Source organism: Clupea harengus, chromosome 19 (genome assembly GCF_900700415.2).
Source record: "Clupea harengus chromosome 19, Ch_v2.0.2, whole genome shotgun sequence".
Lineage (NCBI taxonomy): Eukaryota > Metazoa > Chordata > Actinopteri > Clupeiformes > Clupeidae > Clupea > Clupea harengus.
In genome coordinates this window covers 19,793,728-19,812,483 of record NC_045170.1, presented here as the reverse complement: position 1 = coordinate 19,812,483, position 18,756 = coordinate 19,793,728, and the positions used below count along the sequence as shown (strand labels likewise).

General features: G+C 44.3%; 1 protein-coding gene across 1 annotated transcript; it reads left to right on the top strand.

The window, feature by feature from the left end:
* Positions 1 to 9,342: 9,342 nt before the first annotated feature.
* Positions 9,343 to 17,491, top strand: LOC105903651 (transmembrane protein 196). Its single transcript, XM_031586526.1, has 4 exons — positions 9,343 to 10,177; positions 11,962 to 12,018; positions 14,821 to 15,075; positions 17,051 to 17,491. Exons 1-4 carry the CDS (start codon positions 10,013 to 10,015, stop codon positions 17,117 to 17,119), a joined length of 546 nt encoding a protein of 181 aa, XP_031442386.1. The 5' UTR covers positions 9,343 to 10,012; the 3' UTR covers positions 17,120 to 17,491.
* Positions 17,492 to 18,756: the final 1,265 nt, after the last annotated feature.

Genomic DNA, 18,756 nt, shown 5'->3' with positions numbered 1-18,756 from the left:
TTCTACCCACACACAGGGGCATTACAGTGACCACCCATTGAGGGGTCATGAATGTGCCTGGACTGAGTGGCCATTGATTTTGTCGAGATCCGAGCACAGGATTCCATCCATCGATCCATCCATCACTCTGCTAACATCATCAAGAGTGAGACGCTTTTTTCCTCCTCCTCTCGCTCTCTCTCTCTCTCTCTCTGTCTCTCTCTTTCACTCTATCCTCCTCCCTTTCTCTCTCCTGGGTCCCGTGCTTCTCAGGTTAAGTGACTTTCTCGAAGTCATCAAACTCAGAGGTAACCTGATACTTCTCTTTACCAACTCCCCCCCCCCCCCCTTTCATCCACCCGATTTCTTCCTCCTCTTCTTCTCTTCGTCTTTTTTTCCATCTTACTCTTTTTTTCCTGTGTCAAGCCAATAACAGCCAGTCTTGTTTTTTATTGGGCGGCAGGGGGGGCGTGGGGGGTATTGTATGAGAAACGATCAATTACATGAGTTGGACGACACTATGTACGAGAGATCTCCTCCTAGTCAGTGTGTTTGGATTATTCCTCTGAGAAGATTTCTCTTTCCTCTTGCCGTTAACGGTCGGGTGAAATAATTTATCCTTCCATGGGTGATGAATGGCCAGGATTAGTTTCCCTGAGATGAGATATATTTTGACATGGACCATGCTGAACCACCATCTGGACAAGAAAGGAAAAAAAATTAGGGAAGAGATATGGAGAGCAAAAATGAGAGTTGCCTCCAGTGCATAGATGGAAGGAAAATTGCGAAAGATCAGGATTCAGATTAAATTGACTGAAGAAATTGACTCCTTCAAATTTACAGTAGAAAGTGTGTTTGTGCGTGTGTGTGTGAGTGTGTGTGTGCGAGAGAGAGAGTGTTCATGTGTGTTTTTGCTGTAATCCTTAGGCGCCATCCCCTGAGACCACTCTTCACAATGGCGTGTAAAACACATCATTTGCACTCCACTGGGTAGATTGTTGCTGCTGGTGGCCTGCAGCCCACCGCTGCAGTGCATCATGGGATATGATGTCTCCTGCTTTCTGGCACCCCATTCCTAGGGGATTGGCCACAAGCGACCAATGTGCTTTTGCCTCATTGACCACGATGATGGCAGATTGTCTCGTGTGGTGTCGGCTTCCTGTGGAGTCACGCCTCGGGTGCCGGGAGCCTTTAACTACACAACATCCATCCATCCATCCATCCATCCATCCATTCATCCATTCATGTCCTCTCTACTGCACTTCATCCAAAGAGATTGAGTCTATTGTGTGATAGTGTGATTTTTTTCTTTTGCGTGTTGAGTGTTGTGTGTACATATAAGTGTGTGTGCTTATATATGTGTGCATACATGTGTGTGCTTATATGCATGCATGCATGTATGCATGTGTGAGAGAGAGAGTGAGTGGGCAATGTCAGTTGTGTATTCATATCCTGAAAAGCAGGCATGCACATCATCTCGACCTGCACTCCATCATCTGGGTTAGCCATATACGCCTGGGAGAGGGAGTGTAGGCCTCTGGAAGCCGGTATGGAGATGAGGCTGTGGGGGTTGCTGGGGGTTTGTGGTGTCTGGATGGGGAAGGCGGGGTGGTTGGGTTGGGAACAGAGCGTCAGTGGCTTGTGTGTGTGGGACTGTGTGTGAGTCGTGGTGAATCACCGCCTGGATTCAGCCCCAGCGAGCGTCTGTGACTCACGCTAATTGCTGTTGACAAGCCTCCAGGAGTCTTTCCTGACGTGGACCTGGCAAAGAGGGAGGGCGCCGTGGCTGAATCACTTTTTTTCAGGCTAATCACAAAAACGCTCATCTGCGGAGGGGAGACCAAACGAAAAATGTGAGTTCTAAAGCCCAACGGGGGAATGACGGGATTTCCCAACATGCATAGAAGGAGAAAACAAACAAACAAATAAAGAGCCAAACAAAGACACTGCTCAAATTCAGAACAACAACTGAATCCTTCAACTTGGACTGATGGTAATTGCATAAAACCTTCACTGCTCCGACCTACACCATAACCAGAGGTTCATTCAGGTCCTACGTAGCCACCCTGCTTGATCAACACCCAATTCAAGACACCCCCCCCCCCCATACAAAGTACACCATAATTAGAGGTGAATGCTTGCATATTCAGAAGCTATGTCCCACCTTCGTCATAGTTACTAATTCAGGAGAATCCAGTACTATACTGACATCAAGAAATCTGCCCCCTAACTCTGTCTGTCACTGACAGACACTGACTGAAGCTAGGAGGGGAGAGGGCTACAAACACGTCTCCCCTGTGCCCATATCTTCAATAATCCAAGCTACACCATAACCAGAGGATGCTTCATCTTATAGTCACTCTCACTGACATGAAGCTGAAAGGCTACAGCAACACCTACTCTATACCCATCTCTGTGCCAGGGCAGGGCTAGCAACCATCCTAAGCTCTGATCATCCTAAGTTTCTGATTATAGCTGCCACTCTGGTGGTTGGTGAGGGCGAACCAATTAAAATCCTCCTTGGAGTTGAGCCTCCAACCTGTGGGGGGTTGATGACATTAGTGCTAACTCCTCCCCCTGCCTACTTTTAATTTTTCTAACTTCTGCTTCCAACACCAAGCTGCCCCGTGACTGATCTCCGCGAGTTTTTGTCCTACAAACATAAAACTAACAGCCGCAGCAACCTTGAACCCTTTACTTTTAAAATATCAATCATCAATCATATCATCAATATGCATAGTGGTCTTGGTGAAGAAAAGTGTCACTTTCTAAACTACTTCTAATTAATATAGAAACCACACACACATGCTAAACTCACTTATGTGGAGCAAACACCTATGTTTACAAGGTTCAGAGTAAAAAAGAAAACTTCCAAAATATTTACAATGTGTTTTTTGTACAAAGTCTGAGCACCTCTACCTTTTTACTACATTCCTTTTACTCTCATTTTATTATTGCTGAGGTGTTCTAGAATATAATCATAAATGCCACTTTTGCCTCATGGTTTTTAGTTAGGTGAAATATACAAAAATATCAGGCATGGCAGACTACCTAACAGAGTAAAAAAAAGGCCTACAGGGCCTCTCTAAGTATGCCTCTCCACTGACTTTGAAAAGCGCTCACAAGGAATTATTTCCCTCATTCTCCCTTTCTCTTTCCCATGCTCTTTCTGTATAACTGTCTCTCTCTGTCTCTCTCTCGAAATCCTGAGTGCAGTTGTGCTTACACTAGATTTAATCACAGCGCCCCATTATTTGTGCTCCGTGTGTGTTGAAACCCTTTGGGGCGGACGGGGGGGAGAAACAGGAGGCAGAGAAAGAGAAAAGAGAGCAAGCATTATAGAAGCATCTCTGAGTCCACCCATTTATGGATGGACGCATTCTTTTATTAGAATGCTCAACACTGCTCTGCCGAAAGGTTAATGGACGGCAGCTCCCACTGTGACCGGGGACCCAGTGTCCATTCATAGTCCGCAGCCACGGCCCTAATGTCATAGCTCTGTGGCGTCCGAGATTTCCCCCCTGCGGCATGGTCCGCTGAGGTCAGGGTCCCTTATCTGCCCCCCCCCCCCCCCGATCGAGGCACTTCATTCAACATTAATAAGTGTCGTGCTAACAGCTGGCTCGTCTGAGCGTGCTGAGCAAACACAAATGCTCTCTTTTGGTGAAGTTACACATGACTGAGAGCACGCAACAGTGCCCTTGCATGGTGCTGGCGAAGCAGTCCATAATAAAACAGCCGGTATATGTATTAATGTCAGGTCAAATCAGTGCAGTCAGACTGTGTGTGTTTGTTTGTGTATGTGTTTGTGTGAGAAAGTGCATGTTTGTGTGCATGTGTGAGTGTGTATGTTTGTGTGTACAGTATGTGTGTATAAATACATACACACATGTGCCTACCGTCATTTCCCGACTATTAACTTATGTACATATGTAAACCTCGTGATAGTGTTTTATGCCATTTTAAAAAGGAAAACCATGTATTGACCGCACCCGTGTATTAACCATGGTTTATTAAATGTTACCTCGTGTCATGTAAAACTAAATGCCACGTGGTTGTGGTGCCAATGTTACTAGCCATTTTAAAGTTGTTGTATGATGGGCATTTCAACCAGAGACATTAGAAGGGAGCAAAGCAAAAATACTAAGCCCCCCTAGCAAACGATCATACTCATAACTTATACAATAAGTTTATATTGAATTGCGTTGAGTTACAATCGAATTTCTGAGAAAGTGTAACGGTTCAGTTTAGCTAGCTTGCTAGTTATCGCTAGGTAACTAGGTGGTTGTGCTATGTATTAAAGCTAAAACAGCACATATGTAACATTTCTTTCAGCAGCAAGAGTGATAGCAGTGTAAAAGGCCTGGGGTGTCATCAACACGTCCACTCACTCCCTATCAGACATTACCAGGACTTGTAATACAGCTGGCAGGGTAAACTCTGAGCCAACTGATTCGGACATTTGGGTTCTCACATACTCTCTCTAGTAATGTCTAGAAAACTTCAGGTCTTCAGTGCATTTCTGAAAACAGAAAGGTTAAATAGAGAGAGAGACCCATTCACGCTTTGCCTGGCAAGAGTTTGCACTGGACTGCTTTAGTAGTATTTGGCAGGTTTCTCTTATTTATACAATACATTTATCAATAGGCTAGCATCTAATGTCACAACTCCACACACGTTGTAACAATGTCCGGTCTCTGGTAGTAGCATTAATTCTGTTGGTGGTTGGCAAGCAGCTTCTTCTGCTTCTGGTGGTAGTTGTGCATTAGTAACTACCAGGTGCCCATTGATACAAATTCTTATAGCCACCCCCAAGTATTACCCACAGGGCTGCAACAATCTGACAAAATCAATGTATTTATAGTCAGTAAATTACAGTACATTTATGGATAAATATGTATACACACGTGCACATATATTTCTGTGTAAAAATACAGAGTGTAAAAAGCACTCCACTAAAAAGCACTCCAATAAAAAGCACTCTACTTTTAAAACCAATTTGATGGCTATCCCACTTCTCACAGGCAAAGGGTTGAAAGTGTCCATGTTATTAAGACGTGTACTGTATGTAAAACATGTGGTCATGTATGAAACAAATCAGTTTCACCGTGCCTTTAGTTTCCCTTTGCCTCATTGATTTCCAGTCCAGTCAGCAGGAAAGAGGCAGCAGGCAGTAAGCGTTTTTAGATAGAGGCCACATACTCTGCGTTTTCACGGCCGGTCTCTATTGGACATAGGGACATAAACAGGTGCGTAGGTCAGCATCAGTGACAGTTGAGCCACAACTCAGTCTCACCGATGAACAGGCAGTGATTTTGTTGCTGTGAGCAGAAAACACACACACACACACACACACACACACATGCGTACACACACATACTCTTGTACAAAGGTGAGTACACACACGTGCATGTACATACACACACACACTCACCCACTCACACACACACACTCACACATACTCACTCACCCACTCACACACACACACTCACTGGCAGGGCCCCTGTTGAGCGAAGCCGTCCCTCGTGGTCCATTAAGCAAAGGCGAGAGGCTGCAGGGACCACGGCTGCAGCAGCTGCTCCTGTTAGGTGGGTTCCCGCTGTGAATCATCGCCCTTTGATGCCTACGAGAGGCAGGGCCCCGACCACTATATAATCCAGATGAATTGCGACTGAATGACCATGTCAACTTGTCGCAAAGGTTTTCGGTTGATACGCACTAACACACGCACATGGCAAATCATACATCACTCATAAAGGCCATCAACACCAGCCTGTATGGAGGCAGCAGTGATTTTTCAAACGCGTCAGTGACGGTAAGCAGCCAAATGCTGCCAGGTGTTCCATTCATTCCTTTTCGAGACACCAGCGTTTACATAAGTGCACTCTGAGCTGCTCAGCATCTGATGTCAGAATGGATCTGTCCCACGTCGGGGCCGGGTGCAGCCTGGGCTCAGCGGGAGCAGTCTGTGAGGTAACTCGTGCACTTGTGCACTCGTGCAAAGGTTACTCCCTCTGCGCCCCTTGGGGACCCGGGGCGAGGGGGCGGGGGGTGAGGGCACAGAGGGACGATGTGCAGAGGTGTAAGAGCAAAAAAACATAAACAGACAGATGACTAAAAATAGTGCATGAATCTCTGAGGAGGGGTGAGCATCTCTCTCTAGTTTCTCTTCCACATGCCTCTCTCCCTCTTTCTTTTATTCTCTCTCTTTCTCTCTCTCTCTCTCTATTATACCTCACAGTGTGATTTTGATAGAAATGAATACTGCATGGGGGAGAAAAAAACAGGACTATATTCAGGAGGGGAGCTTGAGCTGCTTAATTGAGTCTGTCTAGTTGAGTCTGTCCTCTTTTTCTTTCTTCCTCTCCTCTCCTTCCCTTCCTCGTCTCTCCTTCCCTTTCTCCCTCTTTTTCTGTCCCTGCTTATCTCCCTCTTCCATCACTCATGCCAATTAACACGTGATTGATAGAAGATGGCACAGTTTCTTGGGGCATGCTTCAGAAAAAAAAAAGTGAAGTTAATAAATAAATAAATAAAAGTGGAAGCATGCAGGGAGGGAACAGGAGGGCCAGTCCTTCTTCAGAACTCTGGTTCCACCCTACAGTGATGTGACAGTGTGTGAAAAGTAGCCCCATGGTCTCTTCCTCATTACGCAACATTGAGTGGCAGCAGATATCTATAAATAGCGCTGCCCTGCCTCCTCGACCAGCTATTTCTAGAGGCCCCCGATCACCGCTGAGTCTTCAAACTGACCATCAAAATCAGCATTTTTTATTTTTACCTATAGCAGCCAGTTGAGGGCATGGATAAGACAAGGGAACACACACGTGCACACACACACACACACACACATACTCACACTCACATACGCACGAACACACACACACACACACGCTATGCTTAAAAGGGGAGCTTGCACTGAAACACAGACAGTGATGACTCGGCACATTCTGGTCCTACTCATTAGAATCGATTGCGAGATTACGGCCAGTTTGTGTTTCCTCTGAGACTGTGGAGTGCTACCACTATGACCCGGCACACCCCCGTAACTCAGCGTGGAAGCTGTTGCTGCAGAAATCTAATCTGAGGTTTTGTGGCCTCAAAAAAAGCATCAGGTTACAGCTATTATATACTATAGGGCCGACCCATCTGGATCCCATTGCAAGAGTAATGTAAACTGAAACGCCTCAGGAAAGTAAACAAACGTACTCGATACTCACATCATGAGTTGTGTGATTATGCATGGTATTGTGCGGCTTGGTTTTGGTGGTCGTGTTATGTTATGAATAATTTTTTGGAGTTATGACCTCAAAACAGGTTATTGATTGTGGAAAATCGTTTTAGTGTTGCCAATTTTGAGCATCTTCTCTTTCACCTGGGGTGACCTTTGAACTCCCCAGAGAGAGAAAAAGACAGAGAGAGAGTATCAGTCAATGGACAGCATTTGCTATTAAGGAATGACAGCAGCGAGAGATTCCAGAGGACTCAGAGAGCTGGTCCCATTGTTCCATCAAAGTCTAACTCCGAGACAAGTCCTGGTTAGGTCAGAGTCCGCTAGACAACCTGATAGACAGCAAGCCAAGTTTCTGCTTCCATTAATCAGGACACTTTTGACGTCGTCATAAAATTCACACTGGTCGATGTCAAACCCAGCCCAGCTCCACAGTTGTTTGGGAGAATGAATTAGGGAGCACTTGCTCAGCAATAAACAAGGCATGAAATGGGTTTAATGAGAGAGAAATATTAGTATTATTGGAAGGCCTGAATATGCAGACAACGGCAAAGCATTGCAAGAAGGTGCTATTCTGCTGAAACAGCAGTGCCCACCCCCCTCCCTTAAACTTGTGTGAAATACGGGCTATGCCACACCACAGTTAGAAGCGCATGCTAATAACACTACTGAATGTTAATAACACTACTACTGAATGCTAAATATAGCCAACAGAGAGACCTCTCAATGCCCTCTCCAGCATCCACATGATATGGCTTTGGATGTTTAAGAGGTGCTAAATCCAAATGAGAAAAGCACCCGCAAGAGGTCAGAAGCACACTTTAATGACCTCAATATATTCCACATTTTAACAACTTCAATTAGGGTTGAGGATTCTATGTTGTTTGCTGACAAGATAGATGCCCAATCAATTTTGCAGGCCAGTAATATAGCAGTGTGGACACAGCACAGTAATTAGAGTTACTGCAGGACACTGACACTGTAGACTTCACTGTCGCAAAGACCAGTACCACAGACAGAGCTGCTTGATTACTTGGACAGAGATAGTGATCAGCTGCTTACATCATTATTTCCCTCCTCATATTTGGAACAGATACTTATAAGAAAAGTGCGTATTCTTGTATACCCGATTTTGCTGAAAATAAATTGGACCCCTTTAACTTGTTCTGAATGGATCTGAATGGATCTCTCCCCACCTCGAAAATAATTACGTAATTGGGGATACAATTGGCCTCAGTCAGCGTTTCATGAGCCCGCTGTTACGCATAGAAGTGGTGGATCTTCAGCCCATGAGTGCTCCCTAACGCGCGCCTCTGTTGCCAGTATAGCTAGTTGCCACCCGTCCCTTATAATGCGGGATTGTCCTATGTCGGAAAATAAAATGCTGCGTCCTGTATTAAATCGATAAGGGACGCGATTTGTTCCGTATTTTCGTACACGTCGATTCGTATAGACTATAGATCTTCAAAGTGCTGAGAATAGCATAACATCTAGTGAAATCAAACCAGTTATACAAGCGGAGTGGAGAAGTTTATTAATCTAATTAGATTTGAATTTGAGCGGTGAGCTACAGACCGACAAGCTCTGCGTGCTGTGTGAGGTTGCACATCTATGCTCTGTGGAGCTTATAAGGAGTGAGTTCCTGATCTCACTCAGCTTCGACCTGTCCTTTGCCGACTTCCACTCAGTCATCCTGAAGGACAAACAGTGCAGCAGGGAGTGACATAAAGTACTCATGGAACACCAAGTAGAGAGAGAGAGTGACTGACTGAACAACTGCCACGGAAACCAAGAGACTTTATTTGTATTTATTTATTCTACAGATGGTTTTCGTTTGTTTGGGATGGACACAAAGTTATATTTGCGATGTCTCAGTCGTGTTTGTGTGAAACCAATCAGTATGACAAATCCAAGGTACGATACAAATATTGTATTGCACTTGTTATTCTAAATGCTTTTGTTATTTTGTCTCGCAATAAGGCGCTTCAAACCGTGCGGATGTAGAACTTGCGGCGGAGGGGCGGGGAGCTTGGGGGCGTCCCTTATATCGCCACATAGAAGGTGGCAACTCTAGGCATAGCACACCTCCAGACACCCGCAGTAAGATCGGAGACATCGCACTATCTCTATTCTTGGCGCCCGCCCAATATCCCCACTGTAGGCTACCGCTGAAGAGTCTCTCTCAACTGTATATGCAGAGCCTTGAAAAGGCAATGTGTTGTGACCAATCTTTGCACACAGTAATATTGCTGGATGGTGGCATTAAGGATGTTTTGAAAAGAGTAAAAGCATCTTTGCTTTTCCTTGAGTTAAGTGAAGGGTTGCGATTATCAGCGTGGAATAAAGTCCCAAACTGCAGGGAAGTCACATGGGAGTAGAAACCAAACACTCTTGCTTTGAAACAGAGCTCAAAAAGTGCGGATGCGCTGAATGCGTGGATATCTGCTGATTGAATAAATACTACTAGCTCTTGTGTTACCGCAGACAAGGGGAGGGCAAAAGGGCGCTGAGGAGGGCTGATCTAACGTGTTTAAGCACCGTGGACAGCGGCGGAGGGCACTGACTGTTTATGTCGCTGAGAAGTCCAGCGCCTCTTCCTCACACGCTTTTGACGGGAGAGTGACCAACTGTTTTCTGGGGAGAGCAGCCAAGTCTCTCTGCGCCAAGTTAAACGACGAATCGCTCCGGAACCTGAGCAACATTTTTCTGCCGAAGGATGGATTGAACGACACCGCTCTCGGTGGGTCCAGAGCGGGTCCTCCTGTATTTTCCCCCGTGACCAGGAACAATGTCCGATCGAGGATGTGTACCAACCGGAAGATCATCTGGAGTCTGTTGGTTCTATCTGTTTTGGAGATAGGGCTGGGCATCTCCAGCATCGTTTTGGGTGCAGTGGGCATCATTCGGGTACGACCCGACCAGAAGATCCAGCAAGGGGATGCATCTCCGGTGTGGAGCGGGATGTGTGTACGTTTCAGTTTGTATTTGTTTTGATAGACCAAGAAGACTCATTTAGGCTACTTAACAAGACTCCAACTCACTCCAATAGCTCAAAAAGTGTTAAAGAGTTTTATATTACAATTAAGTCTGTTTTCAGAGGAGTTGCGAATCTTTTACTAATTCTGAAAGTTAATTTGAAATTTAACAATCAGTTAAAAACAATCGGTGAACTTGTATGGTGTGTTGATCTTACAAAATCAATATTTTAGGACATATCCTGCTTCCTCAATATTGTTACAACAATTACGACGTTGTTACAACAATGTGATTGCAATTGCAAAAGCTAATTTAAAACTTTGTGCAGGTTCCATCTTGTGGATTTGAGAACAAAAATGTATGATGCATGTATAGAATGGGCTATGCATAACGATGTAGTTTATAGGTAGTTGGTACTTAGATAGTAATTGCAAAATAATAATATGTGTAAGTCTTTCAGTATTGCTTGCTCTTGTTTTCTCATTTCGTCGCAACGTTTCCCATGCGTTCTCTGCTGCAGCTCTATAGCTGATTTTTTTGCCGTTGGCGTGCACCTTGCTCGATTGCACTCTCATTGTCTCGATTCCACTTGACTGCAATTGAGCCGTTCAACATGCAAACGTCTCTCTGTTTCGTTCGTAGCACGTCCCCTAGTCTCATTAGTTCATAGGACAGTCTAACTCTATGTCCCCGTAAAAAACACGCCACGTCTTGATGTAGGTTAGTCCATTCCATGCGGTACGCGCAGACGTCTCCTTATCCTGAGGCGCAGAAGGCACAGTCATTTAAGTCTGCAAGGCCTCTTTTCTATGTAACTATCATGACGCAGTTCAAAGTTCGAAAATAACTCAGTGGTTCTGCATGCGTCAATATGTATCTGCAGACAAATACACTGCATACAAAACAGTGAGATGAGGAAGAGTATTTTCTGGCTCTTATCTTTTACTGTACAGAGAACAGATTTGCTGGCTGACATATTGGTTGGTGATTTCAGATGGCATTTCGATGCTTTTCCCAAAGGCCAATGTAAGGCTCCATATTTTCCAAGTTTGGTCCTTATTAAAGGTGAAAAGATTGGTAGGCCTACTCAATAAACAACACCAGGATTTGTCATGGTGAAAGAACATGATTAGCATGCCACTGTCCCCTAACCCACGCAGTGCACACATGCCCTCCTTGAGAAGACAACTTTATCCATTGAAAAAGTGTATCATCAATTATTTATGACTGTGCAGTAATCGCCATCATTAGTATGAATGCATGGGCTGCCCACAGAGCGTGGAGCTTAGCCATTTAGCAATGCACTCAAGGAGCTGAGCCAATTATCAATGCATTGTGGAGTACCAGACATAACAATGCTCTCCAGTAAAAGTGTGTGTAATTCACTTATTTGTGAATGTGTAGTTATTTATGTTATCAGTGTAGACGGGCCATTCATATTGTCAGTATTGATACACCGTCTGGAAACAATGCAAGTGATCCACAGCGCCGACTGTACAGCATGTTTCCCTGATTGGTAATCGAAACAACGAGGCTCTTTTGTTAACCTTTCACAACAACAAATTGACCTAGTTCATTCAACTACCACACCTGCGCCACCAGGTCCACTTTAACAGTAAGGACTGCTGGGTTAAGTAGAGCACACACATATACACACACACACACACACACACACACACACACACACACACACACACACACACACACACACACACACACACACACAACTCTTCCTCCTCAAGCTAACGTGTGCTCATTTCTGTCCTCTCACCTAGTTTCTCTTATGTGGACTGTGCGGGATGCTGTGTGCCAGGAAAAGAACTGGCTTGATTGTAAGTAAAATGCGCTATTCTAGAAATGTCCCCCTGGGGTGTGCCGACTATTTTCCAGTGGTGTCTGCATCACATACGTCTTTAAGAATGTAGGTGAGAGCGATGTGAGAGTGTGGTAGGGGTGTTCTTGTCTCCTCCTTAAGCAGAGTTTTCCCTTCTGATTTGTTTTTCTGCTCTAACACATTAAAGTCGCAATCCATATCACACTTTACCCCACACTAGATTCAAGTTAAATGGTGTGTCGACGAGCCAGTGAACTTAAAATGACTTCACGCTCTGCTGTACCCTGTTTTAAGACCACTGAGGCAATTTTAGGCACATGTAAATCAATATATATCGATACAATCAGCTATTGCTGCCTACCCACCATTTTTAGAGTGCAATGAAAAACTGAACCAACCCACTCCATCTAACATGATACAGACCAAAGAGAGGAAACTTTACATTTTGGATACTGTGGCACTGTTAATATTCTGACACGAATGCCTGAAAGCCTTTGAAATCGACGTTATAAATCAGAAGGGAATGTTGTGTTCCTAGACCGAGCCACAGTAGGCAGAGTGCCCCCGATGCTTTGCATGGGGTAGGAGATTCAATTAGGCAGCTTGAGCTGAGCCTCTGGAGGGGACGCAGGGGAGAGTGTTAATGACAAATCAATAGTGAAGTGAAACCTGGCCTGGGAGAACGCGTGCCTGTCATCACCCTCCCTCCCTCACTCCACATCCCAGGGTCTCTTTCTGTCTCTCCACTTCTGTCTCTCCTTCTCCCCCTCTGTCTCACTCTTTTTCCCCCCTCTTACCCTCTACCCTTTCTCCTCCCGCTCTCTATTCCTCTTTTCCTCTCTTGTCCTATCCTTATCTCTCTCTTTTCCTCTCTGTGTCCTTCTCCGTCTTCCCCCTCTCCCTCTCTCTCTCTCCCTCTATCTCTCTGCCGACTTCAGCCTCAGTCTTTCCCCATCTGTCGGTTTCTATCTCTCTCTCACCTTCAGCCTCTCTCAGTGTCCATCTGCCCTTTCAAATTCTCCTCTTTCTCTCTGTCTCACTGATTTCTCTCTCAAGCCTGTTGTGTTCTTTCATTTTGCTCTATTCCACTGTATTGAACTATTTTTCATTATTATTATCATCATTCTTACTATTATTCTTTTGACCATTTTCTCTCACCCCTCTCACTCTTTCTTTCACTTTAGTTTTGTCATTCCTTAGCACTCTTCCTCTCTCTCTTTTTGTCATTCCTTAGCACTCTTCCCCACTCTTTCTCTCTCTCTCTCTCTCTCTCTCTCTCTCTCTCTCTCTCTCTCTCTCCCATGAAGATTGAATTTACCAATAACCTGATAACTCAGCATCACTGTTTCCACATTGTGGGGGGAAATGACTGAAACACTGTCTCTGTTGATCCCCCAGGGGCTCCCAGTGATTTAATTTACAACATTAAGTCAGGAGCTGCAAGCATCGCAGGGCTAGTTACCAAGCCCCCCTTTTGATATTGACTGTTAGCACAAATCACATCATGTCGAATATGGAAAGTAGAATATGGAATATCCTTCACCCGTGTTATTTTAGATTCCATGGTGATTCCCAATTTTTTCACGCTGCCTTTGACAGAGCTGTCATAAAGTCCCAATGTAATAAGGCCTCTGGTTGGACATTATCTGGCCATTATTTCGGATTTGTGACGAATGTGTGGGCGTGCAAACGCCAGACACTGAAAAGGGGGGTGATGCAATGTGAGGGGGCTGAAGGTTACAGCACAGGGCTGTGTCAACATGTCTCAGGACAGTGGACCCATCTCTGACATCCCCACGTGTTGTTTAAAGCAGAACTGTTATTTTAAGGACCCTGGGGAATGGGAGGAAGGCTCTTTATCTTTCTCTCTCTTATAATCCTGCTTATTCTCATTTTATACATACAGTACATACTACACTGTATTCATTCATGTAGTCCAGGGGCTCTCAATCCTGCACCTGCAAATATTCTCTCTTACTGTTCCAAGCACACTTGCTTGTTATCAGAATAATTTCAATTATCTTTATTGGCTACTTCAGGTGTGTTCAGCTAATATAGAGTGCCCCAGATGAGTTCAGTCAGGTACATGGCTCTGTAATTGGGAAACAAACATAGTGGCTCAGACTGAGCCATAAACAATCTCAGCTTCAGGAGCACGGAAGTGAGGAGTGTAATTTGATTGGCTGATGAGCTCAAAGACCAACAACCTTTCGTGAAATCGAGTTTCGGACTGCATCTTTAATGAAGACTGTTACTGATGAGTTCAGTCAGGTACGCAGAACAGGGGGGGGTAGCCAACATGTAGAGTTCAAAGGCAGACAACATGCAGAGTTCAGGGGACCCTGGAGCAGGACTGAGAACTGAAGTCACTTTAAATTCATAATGATTTAAAGTATCCAACATTCCTCCAGTAGTCATTTCATCTCCTGCAACTCAACTAGTAGATGAAGGTGCTGAGCATATGTTCAGCCCCCAGGGAACGAGCCGTCTGATCAAAACAATATCCCTGTACTGCATCATGAGTCACTTTGGCTGCTAAATGAGTAGATGGGATATCTGCTGTATGTCTTATATGATAAAAATGAGTAGATGGGATATCTGCTGTATGTCTTATATGATAAAAATTAGTAGATGGGATATTTACTGTATGTCTTATATGATAAAAATGAGTAGACGGGATATCTGTTGTATGTAATATGATCAAATTAGTAGATGGGATATTTACTGTATGTAATATATGATAAAATGAGTAGATGGGATATTTACTGTAGGTCTTATATGATAAAAATGCGCTCCTCAGATGATCCTCTTCTCAGCCTGCTGCATCTGTGGTCTGATCGGCGGCATCCTGAACTTCCAGTTCGTGCGGGCGTTGGTGAAGCGTCCGGGCGCGCTGCCCTCGCTGCACATGGCGGCCATGACCCTGGCCTGCCTGGGCGTCAGCAGCTGCACCCTCTCCACCTGGCTCACCTGCCGGCTGGCCAGCACCGAGCAGCAGAGGATGTTCCTGGAGCGCGAGCACTCGCTGCACCACTCCCACGAGATGACCGAGAAGGTGAGAGGGCGCGATCTGGAGCGCTTAAAGATTATCCACAGGACAGGAGTCTGTTTTGGGTGAGAATGAGACACCTAGTAAGAACACCCAGAAAGAAAAGGGTGCACTTCAGGGAAGTAGAGAAGTCTGTAGGGGTCCATTTGTGACCATGAAAGTGAGCTGCAGGGATCTACAGAACTCCCATGAGATGACTTGTGGTAAAAACTTTCAGGCAACACAGGTGTGAGTGCAGTTTATTCACAGCACCGGGGGAAAGTTACAAGCACCACAAGGGTCAAGCAACAAATCCCAAACTCTGGGGGGCCAGGCCCCTTCTTATTACAAACTCAACTCAGGTCACACATACAGTCCCATTATTTCACGTGAGACGTTAGACGTGTGGCTAACAGACATATGAGAAAGCTACTTTTGGCTGGTTTCTATCAAGACTAGGAACAAGTGATGACTCGAGGGAGGTTTCACAACGCAACTTCTGACTTCCAGTTATTGTCATCACATGCTCCATCCCATGGTGTCAATTATGTACTGTATGTCAGCATCCTTTCCTGCTACTGTTGAAGCCAGGTATGTTACAGTATGGCTTATGCCTGCCTCAAGGAGGACCCCACGGTCCTGCTAATATGTTTCTTATGTTCCTCGTTAGGACAATGAATTTGTGTATGCATGCACCAAAATGCATATTGTAATTATAAGACCTCAGGATCACCAGGATAATCAGGACACCTTAAACATTCTTTGGATCCATTGAGGGTGCATTTATGACTGTTTTTAGCCACGTAGGTGATCTGTTGCCAGAAAAAGGGCATATCCAGAACCCTTAAGGGTACTTCAGGTCATCTCTATAGCGACTATAGCACTTTTTGGTTACCCACGGCATACGTCTGTAAAGGTTAATTTATGATGTTTTTGTCTGACAAAGAGTAGTGGAAAATTCCCTGAATAAATGGCAAACTATTGGGTTGTTTGTATCGTATCCATGTAGAGGTCTACAGGGATCTGTTCATCATTCCTGCAGTGAAGGGTTTCCTATAGACGGCTTTGTTTGAGCTCAACCGTATAACAACAGTTTTTTCAGTCTCAAAGAATCCTTCTTGTCCTCTAGTGTCCTCTAGGGTTCCTCTAGTGTAAAAGCGTCTATAGAGAATCTGTATCTTTCTAAAGAGGGTTATAAAGAAGGATGGAGGAGGGAATAAGGAGAGTGCAGATTCGTGCTCAGGAGAATGCAGCAGGTTATGCTGATGGGCTAGGCGAGTGAGGAGAACCACCACGGAACTGTTGAAGGAGCCACAGTTAAAATACCTAGAACTTGTGTGAAAGCCCTCCTTTTTTCTGTTTGAATGCCATAGTGAACTCGTTAAATAAATCTGTAAATGGCTATGAGGGTACAAACATTACTTATAAATAGACACATGTTTCTTCTAACTTTAGGTATAAATGGTACCTACCGTATCAATGTTCGATTCCCTTAGAATACAAGAAATTCGTGGGAATTCATGGCTTGATGTACATTTTGTTTGAAACAACAATTGAAGAAAGAAAATATATTCTTTATAGGCACACATAGTTCAATCAAGATCTCTTTTGCACAAGATAGATTGAGATTGCCATGCATACCCCTTTCTCTCCCCCACCATGGAAACTATGACAGACCCTGAGTCAACTGATGACAGCATAATGATATCATCACACAATGACCATATGTGGGCAGTGATTCTATTCAGGTTTCTCTGCAGTCAGCCACCCCTTTCCTGTTCCTTAATTGCGCTGTTTGCATTTGTCTGCAGTTTCTGTGATCTAAATGATTCATAATTAAGTCCATTCATCATGATAGTTACTTGGTTAGCGAAACTGAGAAACTAACATCTCATCAAAGCTGAGCCGGTTCATAATTACTTGTGCATTGCACAATGCTTTGAAAGCGAGACATTTAAGTCAAGCAGTCATAGTTCAAATTCCATTCTCTCTGTTTTGACAGGAGACCCTAGACAACTCCAGTAACGGGATCCCCCAGATTTCCTTCAACGGACGGAGTCCGTCACCGTGAAGATGTGGAAAGGCCATTGTGACATCACTGCAGTCATGCCGCGGAGATCCCAGTGTTTCTAAGTGGAGTTTCAACAGATCCTGCGCTCAAAATCACGGATGAGTGTATAGCACAACTTCAGTGGATGAGGCTTATCAGTGACCCTTCACGACGCTGACTGAGAGAATGGTGTATCGGTTTTAGGATTCTAGCAGGACCTTCAAAAAACCTTACCAGTGGATGGACCATTGATTGGGGGTCTTGATGCTTGGTGACCTGTCAACCCAGGGCAGCCAATTGGGTCCCAGTATGAAATGCATAATCGAGCACAATACAAGCATGCAAACTGTTCACCTCTCTCTGTCTCTCTCTCTCTCTCTGTCCCCCACTCTATATCCATCAGTCTCTCTCTTTCTCTCTGTCTATTTATGAATCTGTATCCCAAGTCTCTCTCTCTCTCTCTCTCTCTCTCTTTTTTTCTCTCTCTGTCTCCCACTCTATATCAATCAGTCTCTCTCTCTCTCTCTCCCTCTCTCTTCTTCTTCTCTCAAACTCTCTTTACCTCCTCTCCTATGTAAACTCTGATGCTGTCCTTCACCCTTTAAATCTCTGTAATTCCTGACCATAGATGAAGGGAATGTTGACTCTGAGATAGCTACCCTGATATTGTACGGAACATTGAATGCGTTCATCTAAATCTTGCAGCACACTGTACAATTCACTGTACATGAAGAAAAATTCCATTTATGAATTTACATTATTTTTCTATAGAGGCTTCATATGAAAACAAAATAAATGAACAGAAATGCGTACGGGGATTTTTCTCACACACTTCTACACACACACTCACATACTAATCCAAGTACTCTTTCTTAAACACACACACACACACACACACACACACACACACACACACACACACACACAAATGCATACTCTCTCTCTCTCTCCTTACTCAAAAAACTCAACTGATTTCCACTGAAAGTTCATTTTCTCATTTTTTCTCATTTCCTCACAACTGACGCCCATGCATGTTTTTTATGTTGTGTGGGGCAGATGCCCACGGCAGCAGAAACAGTAGGAGACTTGCGCTGACTAAGAGTGCATGCCATTATTTATCTGCGCACTGCTGGCAGGAAGAGCCCTCAGTTCGCAGAAACATGTAAAGTCACTGTGCCTGAACGACCAACTCCAGTCCAGATGACCTTTAACTGATACTGCCATGCCATAAATACAGATGAAGGGAGCAGGACCCTGTACAGAAGTCGAGGAGAAATTGCACAAAGGTCAATGATAAAAATGCTGAACCATTCAGAAAATATTCCAAGAACCACCATTGGAAGACAGAAATAAAAATATGAGCATTCATATATGACAGTGTATTGAAATAGAATATGTGAGGAAGAGGTGTTTAGATAAAATGGTAAATGAAATCAGTATAAGATTTAATTTTACAATAAAACAACAACAATCATCAACATGTTCCTCCTCATCATCATTCTCATCGCCATCAAATTACCGTAAAGCACTGGCACATTAAAATAGGCTATATTACATTAGCGTTATCATCATTACTGTTGCGACTGCATTATAAAACGGCTTAGCCAGTGGTGAAACAATTATAAGAAAAACAGTTCAGTGGGACTCCTCATCCTTAA

Bases quoted from the DNA above. Each gene is read 5' to 3' on its own strand.
- LOC105903651 (XM_031586526.1), top strand. From the start codon at position 10,013: ATGTGTACCAACCGGAAGATCATCTGGAGTCTGTTGGTTCTATCTGTT. The intron at 10,178-11,961 runs GTACGTTTCAGT...CCTCTCACCTAG, and splicing joins CGGTGTGGAGCGGGATGTGT to TTTCTCTTATGTGGACTGTG. The intron at 12,019-14,820 runs GTAAGTAAAATG...TGCGCTCCTCAG, and splicing joins GGAAAAGAACTGGCTTGATT to ATGATCCTCTTCTCAGCCTG.